The sequence below is a fragment of the Panthera pardus genome, unplaced genomic scaffold (assembly GCF_024362965.1).
Source record: "Panthera pardus isolate Hobbes unplaced genomic scaffold, ASM2436296v1 HiC_scaffold_13, whole genome shotgun sequence".
NCBI lineage: Eukaryota > Metazoa > Chordata > Mammalia > Carnivora > Felidae > Panthera > Panthera pardus.
The window spans coordinates 159,789,266-159,801,814 of record NW_026526688.1 but is presented as its reverse complement, the minus strand read 5'-3'; the positions used below and the strand labels follow the sequence as shown (position 1 = coordinate 159,801,814).

Below are 12,549 nucleotides of genomic sequence, written 5' to 3'. Positions count from 1 at the left end.
AGGGACACCTTATGCTCTCATCACTTAGGAAATTCCAAGGGTTTTACTGTGTTCTAGAAATGGGCATGAAGACCAAATGTATACTGCTTTTTAATTTTTTTTAAAGTTTAATTTCTGCGCCCAATGTGGGGCTCGAAGTCATGACTCCGAGATCGTGAGCCACAGCTCTACCAACTGAGCCAGCCAGATGCCCCCAGATACATCATATAAATCGTAACAGCAGTCTTTTTTTGTCCCCAGAAAAGCCTGTTCTTCAGAGCAGGCACTCGTTAGATGGCTCCAAACTTGCAGAGAAGGTTGAAACTGCGCAGCCACTGTGGATAACTTTAGCACTGCAGAAACAGAAGGGGTTTCGGGAGCAGCAAGCTACTCGAGAGGAGAGGAAGCAAGCCAGGGAGGCCAAACAGGCAGAAAAGCTCTCCAGAGAGAACGTGAGTAGCCTGGTCTTCAGCTTTAACTTTTCCTTCTCAAGTTTGGCTGTCTTTTAGGTAGGTCACAAGGGTTTAAAAAAAAAAAAAAGCTAGCTGGGAGTGGTGAATGCTTAGGGTAGAGCAGTAAATAAATTGACAACCATTAAACCAGGGAAGTGTTTTCAAGTAGTAATTTTGTTTGGTTTCCTTGTGCTCTCAGGTTAACCTGATTTGGTAGAGTCCGTGATTATTAGCAGTGATCCACACACACTGCAGTTATGTGAGAAATAGGAAAGTGAATGGATTTGAGCAGTGAGTTGGGAGAAGAATCAGGAGTCTTGCTCTGTGGCCCTGATTTTATAGTCTGTTCACTGGGACTCCTACAAAAGTGGCTTTCCCTCTTTTGGGACCTTTGTCTTGAGCTGCTCCATGGCTGGCGTCATGGTTGGCCACACATTGCTCCCAAGTGCAGTCCCGTTTCTCCTTCAGAGGCAGAGGTTGGGGGCTGGCAGGCAGAAGCCCCCCCAAGGCCTTGCACGGTCAGTCTTTCCATGTCCTGAGGTTGAACACACACTTGCCCTGACTCTCTGCCCACCCAGGTCGGTGTCATCCTGCAGCCTGGAAGCAGCAGTATCAGCAGAGCGGGCTCCTTGCACAAGCACAGCCCACAGCTGGAGGAGAAGAAGCCGGAGACTGCAGCGTCCAGGCTTGAGCGCAGGGAACAGCTGAAAAAGGCCAACACTCTTCCCACATCTGTGACAGGTAGGGAGAGCAGGTCGGATTCCGTGTAACTGCAGTGACAGGCTTGTCTTCTCACAGCCACTTTACATCCTTGAGTTTGGGAACGGGCACAGCGTGCGAGGCTCTTCACAGCCCCAGAGGTCAGCTTTGAGAAAGCACTTCTGGTAAAGACCACCAGCAGCTCCCCACCACCAGTGGTATGGTGGTAAATGGTTAACGGTCACCCTTCAGGGACTGGGGAGACCTCTGATTTTAGTACTTGAGTTTTCATGGGGTAAATCCTCCCACTGTGGCCAGTTTCAAGCTACCAGTGTGGTGTCACCTGGCTCCCTAAATTCCTGGACATCAAACAAGCCCTCCCTCTCCGACACCCCGCTGCCTGTAGCCCCAACAAAATGAGGTTTGCTAACTTGCTCTCCTGTAAGGGAGACCATGTACCAGAAGAACCACCTAAAGAAAGGAAGAGGCAAGATTATCAGAGGATTTGGGGGGAAAAGGGTGAAGTTTAGGTAAAATTTAAGCGATGTGGGGTTTTGACAGGCTCAGAGCAGCGCAGGGTTGTATGTAAAGGCGTTCACATCAAACCTGAGCTGAAAAGTGCACTCAGGGTCCAGTTTCCTTTGACACAATAAACTTAAATTTGTGGAGGCTAAATCTGAAAACCCCTGCTTGGGGCTCTGCACCTAGCTGGAACTGGAAGCTGCTTCTCTGAATCAGTGACCCACGGGGCTCAGATGCTCCAGGCAAAGTGGGAAGGTCTCTGCTCACTGATGGGGACTCAGATAGCAAGTTTCTGACCACATTAATTAACAGCAGTGTTTCCTATTCATGACATATAAAAGATACACATTTAAAAAAATTCTTTATTCTATTAAAATGATTGGTCATGTTTCCAACTGTTACCTTGTTACAAATCACTTGAAGGAGGGATATGAATGGGAACAAGCTTCCTCCCAGGGGTTAACAGGGCCTGTTTTCCCTTCTGAGCAACGCTGTTCCCTAGAGGGCACCCACCCCCCAGATCTAGGCTTTGTAATGCCTTTGTTACCTGCCAGCTTGGGTATGGAAATGGAAAGAGGTCTCAACCACTAACGCTATACTTAATATTTTGGTGAGGAGAGAAAAAGCCTTTATATTTGAAAACCACTTTGGAGCACCGTATAATTTCTCAATAACCTCCATGGGCATAATTTCATTTGATCTGACACCCAAGAATTGAAGGTTCTAAACAAACGGGTGTGCCACCAAGATCATTCTTTCAAAATAAAGTTCCAGAGTCAGAGATCACATACCTTTCTCTGACAGACTTCTTGGACGCTCTAAAGAGTTAATGCAGTTCAGAGTGGCTACAGCTCAATAAAGCAAACCTTTATTTTTGTATTTGTCTTTTCAGTCAGTATTTGTAGAGTTCTCATTCTGTGTAGGCCATTGCCACGGGCAGTAAATAGGACTCAGAGAGAAGCCAAGATCCCTCACCTTAGGAGGTCTCTAAGATCTGATAAAACAAGTGTTGGAATTGTGAGGCCAGCCTGAAAGTCTAGAGAGCCGGCAGGGAGGGGAGGCCCCCAGCGCGAGCTTGGTACAGAGGGGAGCTTCTGACCTCACCAGTTTGATAAGTTCAAACTGCTGGTTTGATCTTTTTCTTCATGGAATTGACTGGTTGTATAGCTAGAATGACAACATTTACCTTTTATTTCTTATTATCATGTAGGCAGAGCTGTGCACAAAAACTTAGGCTTCTAGAAACTGTGAAATTAAAACCAACCATATTCTAATTCTGTATGTAATAGTTATGATCACCCACTTTCTTCCCCTAATTGTTCTCACTAAAGATGCCCAGTGTTTCACTGGGTTTTCCTTTCTGAATCTTTTACTTTTTTTTTAATATAATTTATTGTCAAATTGGTTTCCATACAACACCCAGTGCTCATCCCAACAATGAGCTCATCCCTTGTCAATGCCCATCACCCACTTGCCCCTCTCCTCCACCAACCCTCAGTTTATTCTCAGTTTTTAAGAGTCTCTTATGGTTTGCCTCCCTCCCTCTCTGTTTGTAACTTTTCCCCCTTCCCCTCCCCCATGGTCTTCTGTTAAGTTTCTCAAGATCCACGTATGAGTGAAAACATATGGTATCTTTCTCTGACTTATTTCACTTAGCATAATACCCTCCAGTTCCATCCATGTTGCTTCAGATGGCTAGATTTCGTTCTTTCTCATTGCCACGTAGTATTCCATTGTGTACATAAACACAGTTTCTTTATCCATTCATCAGCTGATGGATATTTAGGCTCTTTCCATAATTTGGCTATTGTTGAAAGTGCTGCTATAAACATTGGGGTACAAGTGCCCCTATACATCAGCACTCCTGAATCCCTTGGTTAAATTCCTAGCAGTGCTATTGCTGGGTCATAGGGTAGTTCTATTTTTAATTTTTTGAGGAACCTCCACACTGTTTTCCAGAGCGGCTGCACCAGTTTGCATGAATCCATTAGCAGTGCAAGAGGGTTCCCGTTTCTCCACATCCTTGCCAGCATCTGTGTTTTCCTGATTTGTTCATTTTAGCTGCTCTGACTGGCATGAGGTGGTATCTCAGCGTGGCTTTGATTTTTACTTCCCTGATGATGAGTGACGTTGAGCATCATTTCATGTGTCTGTTGGCCATCTAGATGTCTTATTTGGAGAACTGTCTATTCATGTCTTTCATTTCTTCACTGGATTATTTGTTTTTCGGGTGTGGAGTTTGGTGAGTTCTGTATTGATTTTAGATACTAGCCCTTTATCCAATATGTCATTTGTAAATATCTTTTCCCATTTCGTTGGTTGCCTTTTAGTTTTGTTGAATGTTTCCTTTGCAGTGCAGAAACTTTTTATCTTGATGAGGTCCCAATAGTTCATTTTTGTTTTAATTCCCTTGCCTTTGGATACACGTCGAGCATGAAATTGTTGTAGCTGAGGTCAAAGAGGTTGTTGCCTGCTTTCTCCTCTAGGGTTTTGATGGTTTCCTGTCTCACATTCAGGTCTTTCATCCATTTGGAGTTTATTTTTATGTATGCTGTAAGAAAGTGGTCTAGTTTCATTCTTCTGCATGTTGCTGTCCAGAACTCCCAGCACCATTTGTTAAAGAGACTTTCTTTTTTCCACTGGATGTTCTTTCCTGCTTTGTCAAAGATTAGTTGGCCATACATTTGTGGGTCCAATTCTGGGTTCTCTATTCTATTCCATTGGTCTGTCTGTTTTTGTGCCAATGACCATACAGTCTTGATGATTACAGTTTTGTAGTAGAGGCTAAAGTCTGGGATTGTGATGCCTCCCACTTTGGTTTTCTTCTTCAATGTTACTTTGGCTATTCAGGGTCTTTGTGGTTCCATACAAATTTTAGGATTGTTTGTTCTAGCTTTGAGAAGAATGCTGGTGCAATTTTGATTGGGATTGCATTGAATGTGTAGATTGCTTTTGGTAGTATTAACATTTTAATAATATTTATTCTTCCAATCCATGAGCATGGAATGTTTTTCCAATTCTTTGTGACTTCTTCAATTTCCTTCATAAACTTTCTATAGTTTTCAGCATACAGGTCTTTTACATCTTTGGTTAGGTTTATTCTGAGGTATTTTATGGTTCTTGGTGCAATTGTAAATGGGATCAGTTTCTTTATTTCTCTTTCTGTTGCTTCATTATTGGTGTATAAAAATGCAAGATTTCGATACATTGATTTTGTACCCTGCGATTTTGCTGAATTCATGTATCCCTTCTAGCAGACTTTTGGGTGGAGTCTATTAGGTTTTCCATGTAGAGTATAATGTCATCTGCAAAAAGTGACAGTTTGACTTCTTCTTTGCCAATTTTCTTTTTAATTTTTTTTTAATGTTTATCTTTGAGAGAGGGAGAGAGACAGAGTGTGAGTGGGGAAGGGACAGAGAGAGGGGAGACACAGAATCTGAAGCAGGCTCCAGGCTCTGAGCTGTCAGCACAGAGCCCAACACAGGGCTTGAACTCACAGACCATGAGATCATGACCTGAGCCAAAGTTGGACATTTAACTGACTGAGCCACCCAGGCGCCCTCTTCTTTGCCAATTCTGATGCCTTTTATTTCATTTTGTTGTCTGATTGCTGATGCTCGCACTTCCAACACTATGTTAAACAACAGCAGTGAGAGTGGACATCCCTGATCTCAGGGGGAAAGCTCTCAGTTTTTCCCTATTGAGGATGATATTAGCTGTGGGCTTTTCATAAATTGCTTTTATGATGTTTAAGTATGTTCCTTCTATCTTGACTTTGACGGTTTTGATTAAGAAAGGATGCTGTATTTTGCCAAATGCTTTTTCTGCATCTATTGACAGGATCATATGGTTCTTTTCCTTTCTTCTATTAATGTGATGTATCACATTGATTGATTTGCGAATATTGAACCAGCCCTGCATCCCAGGAATGAATTCCACTTGATCATAGTGAATAATTCTTTTTATATACTGTTGAATTTGACTTGCTAGTATCTTGTTGAGAATTTTTGCATCCATATTCAGCAGGGATATTGGCCTGTAGTTCTCTTTTTTTGCTGGGTTTCTGTCTGGTTTGGGAATCAAAGTAATGCTGGCTTCATAGTATGAGCCCCGAAGTTTTCCTTCCATTTCTATTTTTTGGAACAGCTTGAGGATAGGTATCAACTCTGTGTTGAATGTATGATAGAATTCCCCAGGGAAACCAACTGGTCCAGGACTCTATTCGTTGGGAGATTTTTGATAACTGATTCAGTTTCTTCACTAGTTATGGGTCTGTTCAAATTTTCTATTTCTTCCCGTTTGTCCAGTTTCCTGGCATACAATTTTTCATAGTATTCCTTGATAAATTGCTTGTATTTCTGAGGCATTGGTTGTAATACATCCATTTTCATTCATGATTTTATCTATTTGGGTCATCTCCCTTTTCTTTTTGAGAAGCCTAGCTAGAGGTTTATCAATTTTATTTTTTCAAAAAACCAACTCTTGGTTTCATTGATCTGCTCTGCAGTTTTTTTAGATTCTATATTGTTTATTTCTGCTCTGATCTTTATTATTTCTCTTCTTCTGTTGGGTTTGAGGTGTCTTTGCTGTTCTGCTTCTAGTTCCTTTAGGTGTGCAGTTAGATTTTGTATTTGGGATTTTTCTTGTTTCTTGAGATAGGCCATTTTCCTCTTAGGACTGCCTTTGCTGCATCCCAAAGGGTTTGGATTGTTGTGCTTTCGTTTTCATTTGTTTCCATGTATTTTTTCTCTAACTGCCTGGCTGACCCATTCGTTCTTTAGTAGGATGTTCTTTAACCTCCATGCTTTTGGAGATTTTCCAGACTTTTTCCTGTGGTTGATTTCAATTTTCATAGCATTGTGATCTGGAAGTGTGAATGGTATGATCTCAATTCTTTTATATTTATTGAGGGCTGTTTTGTAACCCAGAATGTGATCTAGCTTGGAGAATGTTCCATGTGCACTCAAGAAGAAAGTATACTCTGCTGCTTCAGGATGTAGAGTTCTAAGTATATCTGTCAAGTCCATCTGGTCCAGTGTTTCATTCAGGGCCATTGTTTCTTTACTGATTTTCTGTCTAGATGATCTGTCCATTGTTATAAGTGGAGTATTAAAGTCCCCTACAATTACCACATTCTTACCAGTAAGATTACTTATGTTTGTGATTGTTTTATGTATTTGGGTGTTCCCGAATTCAGTGCATAGATATTTGTAATTGTTAGCTCTTCCTGCTGGATAGACCCCATAATTATTATATAATGCCATTCTTCATCTCTTGTTGCAGCCTTTAAAGTCTAGTTTTTCTGAAATAAGTATGGCTTTTCCAGCTTTCTTTCGACTTCCAGTACATGATAGATAGTTCTCCAACCCCTCACTTTCAATCTGAAGGTGTCCTCAGGTCTAAAATGGGTCTCTTGTAGACAGGAAATAGATGGGTCTTATTTTTTAATCCATTCTGATACCCTCTGTCTTTTGATTGGAGCATTTAGTCCATTTACATTCAGTGTTATTATTGAAAGATAGGGGTTTAGAGTCATTGTGTTATCTGTAGGTTTCATGGTTGTAGTGATGTCTCTGGTACTTTGTGGTCCTTGTAACATTTCACTCACAGAATCCCCCTTAGGATCTCTTGTAGAGCTGCTTTAGTTGTGATGGATGAATTCCTTCAGTTTTTGTTTGTTTGGGAAGACCTTTATCTCTCCTTCTATTCTGAATGACAGGCTTGCTGGATAAAGGATTACTGGTTGCATATTTTTCCTGTTCATCACATTGAAGATCTCCTGCCATTCCTTTCTGGTCTGCCAAGTTCCAGTAGATAGGTCTGCTACTACCCTTATGTGTCTACCTTTGTATGTTAAGACCTGTTTATCCCTAGCTGCTTTCAGAATTTTCTCTTTATCCTTGTATTTTGCCAGTTTCATTATGATACGTCGTGCAGTAAATTGATTCAAGTTACGTCTGAAGGGAGTTCTCTGTGCCTCTTGGATTTCAAGGTCTGTTTCCTTCCCTGGATTGGGAAAGTTCTCAGCTCTGATCTGTTCAAGTACACCTTCAGCCCCTTTCTTTCTGTCTCTTCTTCTTCTGGAACTCCTATGATATGGATATTGTTCCATTTGATTGAATCATTTAGTTCTCTAATTCTCCCCTGGTGATCCTGGGCTTTTTTTTTTAATCTCTTAGCTTCCTCTTTTTCCATGTTATCTTCTAATTCACCTCTTCTCCCCTCTGCCTCTTCAATCCATGCTGTGACCGCTTCCATTTTGCACCTCATTTATAGCATTTTTCAATTCATCATGACTATGTTTTAGTTCCTTGATCTCTGCATCAGTAGATTCTCTGCTGTCTTCTATGCCTTTTTCAAGCCCAGTGATTAATCTTATGACTATTTTTCTAAATTCTTGTTCATTTATATTGCTTATATCTGTTTTGATCAATTCTTTAGTGGCCACTCCTTCCTGGAATTTGAGGAGAATTCTTCCGTTTCGTCATTTTGGCTAGTTTTCTATCCCTTATGAGTTTTAAAAGCTTGTTATGTGCTCTGCACCTGTGAGCACTGCTTTATTAAAGAGGAGGTCATACACTGTCCAGGGCCTGGCCCTTCAGGAGGTGTGTTTTGGAGAGTTACTTGCTCTCTGTTGTTGTAACTTTGGTTATTTTATTTCCCTACTTGTAGTGATGTTTTGGACCCTCCACCAGGTGTGCTTTGATTTGTTCCTTGAAGTAGCTGTGGAAAGGAAAACAGATAAACAGGAAAGAAAAACACGCAATCACACAAATGAAACAAAAACAATCAAAAAGCAAAAAACCAGAAACACCAGCTACAAGTAAAGAACAGGGTGGAGGTGGTGCTGATGGAAGAGCACATACAAAGAGAGAAATGACAGGGGCAGGGTAAAGGAAAAAATAAACATTGACCAGGCAGAGAGACTAAATAGCTTAATTCAGAGAGAGAGCAAGGAAAATAAAGGAGGAGGCAGAGAAAAAGAAATGAAGATAAAGTTATCTAGAGAAACTATAGGCTTGATTATTCCAGAGAGAGAAAGGAAAGGAGGTGGTGTAGAACATGTATCAAGAGAATGGATTAAATATGTCTGCTAAAACAAACCAACAGCCAGAGTACCCAGTCTAGAGGAGGGAATAGATAAGGAGAAAAGGAAGGAAGAATATATCTAAATAACAAGAATTGTCCTAGAATTAATCCAGGCAATGCAGCAGCACTAGTCTGGAGGAGGGGGCCATCTGGTTCCTCAGCATCTATCCCACTCCAGTAGACATGCAGTTACCTGGCATGAAGGGGCGTGGTTTGGTGTAGGCGGGTCCCACCTCCACTGTGGGCCCCAGGGACCCATCCCTGAGGCCCCACCTTGGTTGTGGTGGGGAGAAAAATGGCGACCTCCCAGCCTCTTCTCCACTGACCGGTGTCCCAAATCACTGCGCCGTCCTTGCTGTGCTGTGGGCACAGATGAGGAGGTCTGTCTCGCTCTGCCAACTTCCAAGCCCTGGTACTTGCTGGGATTTAAACTCCCGCTCCATGCGCCCCAGCCCTGGGGAAGCGCCTATGTTGTCCAGGCTGGTTTTGTCCTGTGCCACAGTACTTCAGGGAGAGGACTGCTTTCTCCTACTGTGGACTGCGTCCCTGACCTGCTCCCAAACCCGGGGGTGGCTCCCCTCCTCCCCAGGTGCACAAACAGGGCAGCCGGCCCCAGTACGAAGGCCCCAGAGTTAGAGATGGGATCCCTCTCCATCCTGGTCGGAGGTTTTTCTCTTGTCTAGATACAGTCCTACACTTCCCCAGCCACTCTTTCTCTTCCCTTTGTCTCTCTGCAGAAGAGGATCCTTCCTCTCCATGCCTACACGGCCCGTTTTATCTCCCCCAGTTCACAATCACCCACCTACAGCCCGTCAGGTTGTCCCAGTGTCTCCTTGTTAGACTCCTGTCTCTTTTCCTTCTAGACTCTCTGTTTGAGAGACATGGGAAGTATGGATCCCCCTACTTTTCCGCCATGTTGGCCGGCCCTGAAATCTTACCCTTCTGATACATCAAAATGTGGTTCTGACTTTTATTCTTATCCTTTTCCTTCTAAACACGATTCAGTGGAGATTTCGGATTCAGCTCCCCCTGCACCGCTGGTCAAAGAAGTCACCAAGAGGTTCTCAACCCCAGACGCTGCCCCCGTGTCAACAGAACCAGCTTGGCTGGCGTTGGCCAAAAGGAAAGCCAAGGCCTGGAGCGACTGTCCACAGATCATTAAGTAGAGTGACTCTTAACCCACTCCTGTTGCCAGTTATTGGCTCTTCTCTTGCCCTTGTTATTTATTTTTTATATGAGGTAAAGAAACCAAGCTAGGGAAAAGCAGCATGTTTTATAGGCTCTAAAATAATTGTTTAGAAACGGAACTGGTGGCGTTCCTTGTGAAGAGTGTATTTGCACAATCCTAGGTCCTGGTGCCTTGAGCTCCTCCTCGTTCTCAAGAGAAAATTCCATCCGAGGGACCACACAAAGCAAAATCTCCAAACTAAGAACTTCTTACGAGAGCCTACCATGCCCATTCTACAGCGCTCCACACATAACACACCCACACACCATTTAGAACAACATGTCCTTTTGCCAATATTTGTAATGGTTTGTGATTCTCTACTCCAGTTTACCCTACCATTTGTTTGGTTTCTTTGCTTTTCTACAGTAATGGTAAAAGAGAGGATCATATAGATAGAAACAATAATGCCCATTCTCCTGAATGCAGTGAGTAACTAGGTATCGTAAGTTAACAGTCTGGCTGCCACCTCTTTCCGTGTCTGCTTTTCTGAATTCTCCCTGGTCTGAAACTGTAACATGCACATGTCCACCACACTGCTATTCTACAGGTCCTGCCACACCAGGACTCCCTTAAGAACATATTAAACATTTGGCCCAGTTGGCTCCTAGGCAACATTTTTATTTACCATCATGAAGAAAGGAAGCAACATATTCTCTTTCCATCTCTGAGAATCCCCATCTAGTGCAGTGGTACTTAAGATGTCCTGGCTCCATCCCAGTCCTACCTACCAAATTAGATCCTTTGAGGATGGGCCAGGACTGTCTATTCTGGCAAAACTCTTCAGACGAATTCTGATACATCCCAAAGGTTGAGAACCTTGGGGTAAACTGCTTCCAGTGTAATCTAGCTTTTAAAACCCTGAAAGGGAGGCTCATTTCACCCCAAGAAGCAAAAGTGAGAGAGGAAAAATAACCCATCCCCCAAACCAGCCATTTATTACAAGATAGGAGAGGCTACTGACATTACATGTCTCTGAATATTCCCTTAGGTCTTTAGGGAAAATTGACAGGAAGCCAAGATTTGGAGCCTTTGTACTAAGGACTTCCTATGGAAAGTTTCTTTCTTTACCGTAATTGAATGATTCATATTTAGAGTCAAATGTTCAAGAGCATTTATAATTTTGAGCATTCACCTTGCTACCTTTAAAAAACATCTCAGAGTCTAAAGTGGCCTTGTTGCTCCACACATGTGGTCCAAAGGGACATGGCAAGCATGAAGCATAGACATACCAGCAAACCCACACTTTCTATTTCATGGTGCCGGCATATTCAACTTTTCTTAAGATTCTGACTCCACAATACAAGTACACATCCTTCACTCAGTGCAAGGGGAATCACATTCCTTTTTCCTCTCCTACAAAAACACATTTTATCAGTATCCATCATGCTGAGTTCCCTCAACATGCAATGTGCTGTTATTATTCTGTCATTTACCATATAGAAGGCATCTTCTGGAAATGATGGCTCAACCTCATGGTAGCAACTGGCAAGTGTGGTCAAGCGGATAGTTGTACTCTTGCAAGTCGGATTTAATATTATATATACTGGATCAGACTGTTAAGAATCAGTGTAACTTGAATTTTTTTTATTCCTGCGGGAAGCAATTAATATTCCAATGCATGTTTTCCACACTGATGTTCATTTCTAAATCAAACATGTAGGCATTTGTTAGTTTTCAGTGATTTCATTACTAACATAACACCCTTTTGAATGGCAGTCTTTCCACCTAGAGCCCTGGTATTCTAGTGCTACAGTAATTCTTCCAAACTTTGTCTTTCATCCTGCCAGCTTTGGATAATACCACAGTGAGGGTGGAGAACAGGGGGAAGAAATCAGATCACTGAAGAAGAATACTTAGAAGAGTCAACTCTCTACTGGCTCACATACCACATAGGAGAAACGCCTTAGTCACAAAGCTCCTATGAAAGTCTTTAGAAGTTAAGAGTACACTGGGGAAAGGGACAGTCAGAGCACTTACTTTCAACCACTTCCTGAAGGGTACATGTTTAATATTTCATGTAAAATGACTCCAAATTGCACTAAATACCAATGAAGTGTTATTTTGCTTTAGTTGTGCTGCAGTCTTTTCTGATTAACAAACTATGGGGGAAATTCAAAACAAAAACAGGTTTTTTTTTTTAAATCAATGATTGCTATGTTAAATTTTTTTTTAAACTTGAAACACATACTTCTCTTGGCAAGGTTAACAGATTAACTCTGTTCATAAGCAAATATAGAGAGTTTTTGTTTACTTTTTTAATTTTTCAAGTGCAATTGTTTCTTACACGTTAATTACTATTATCATTTTAGCCAGTTATCAGCAAATTATAGTATGTATTCATTGTCTCTTCTTGTGACATTTAGTTTAATTGCTTATTTTAAAGCAGAAACATTAGTTACAGTGTCTTGCAATATTTTTAACCAATAATAAAATTAAGTAGAGACAACAATGAAAAATAGTGTGATTTTAATATTATTTTGAGATTTTTGGTTGTATAAAGTTTTAATGTAAAATGTCCATTACTGAAGGAAAGAGATCTTTCAATAAAAAATACATACAAGATCTTCAGCACTGATGGAA

The 12,549-nt window shown here is 41.7% G+C and overlaps 1 protein-coding gene across 4 annotated transcripts in view; it reads left to right on the top strand.

Moving 5' to 3' along the window:
* CRACD (capping protein inhibiting regulator of actin dynamics) overlaps window positions 1–12,549 on the top strand; it is a 114,755-nt gene extending 102,206 nt beyond the window's left edge. For all 4 annotated transcript variants that reach the window (XM_019469377.2, XM_053901550.1, XM_019469382.2 and 1 more), the window contains 3 exons: window positions 241–431; window positions 1,010–1,172; window positions 9,747–12,549. In XM_019469377.2, the coding sequence (XP_019324922.2) occupies window positions 241–431; window positions 1,010–1,172; window positions 9,747–9,907 (515 nt within the window). In that variant the 3' untranslated portion in view covers window positions 9,908–12,549. The remainder of the gene's footprint in view (window positions 1–240; window positions 432–1,009; window positions 1,173–9,746) is intronic.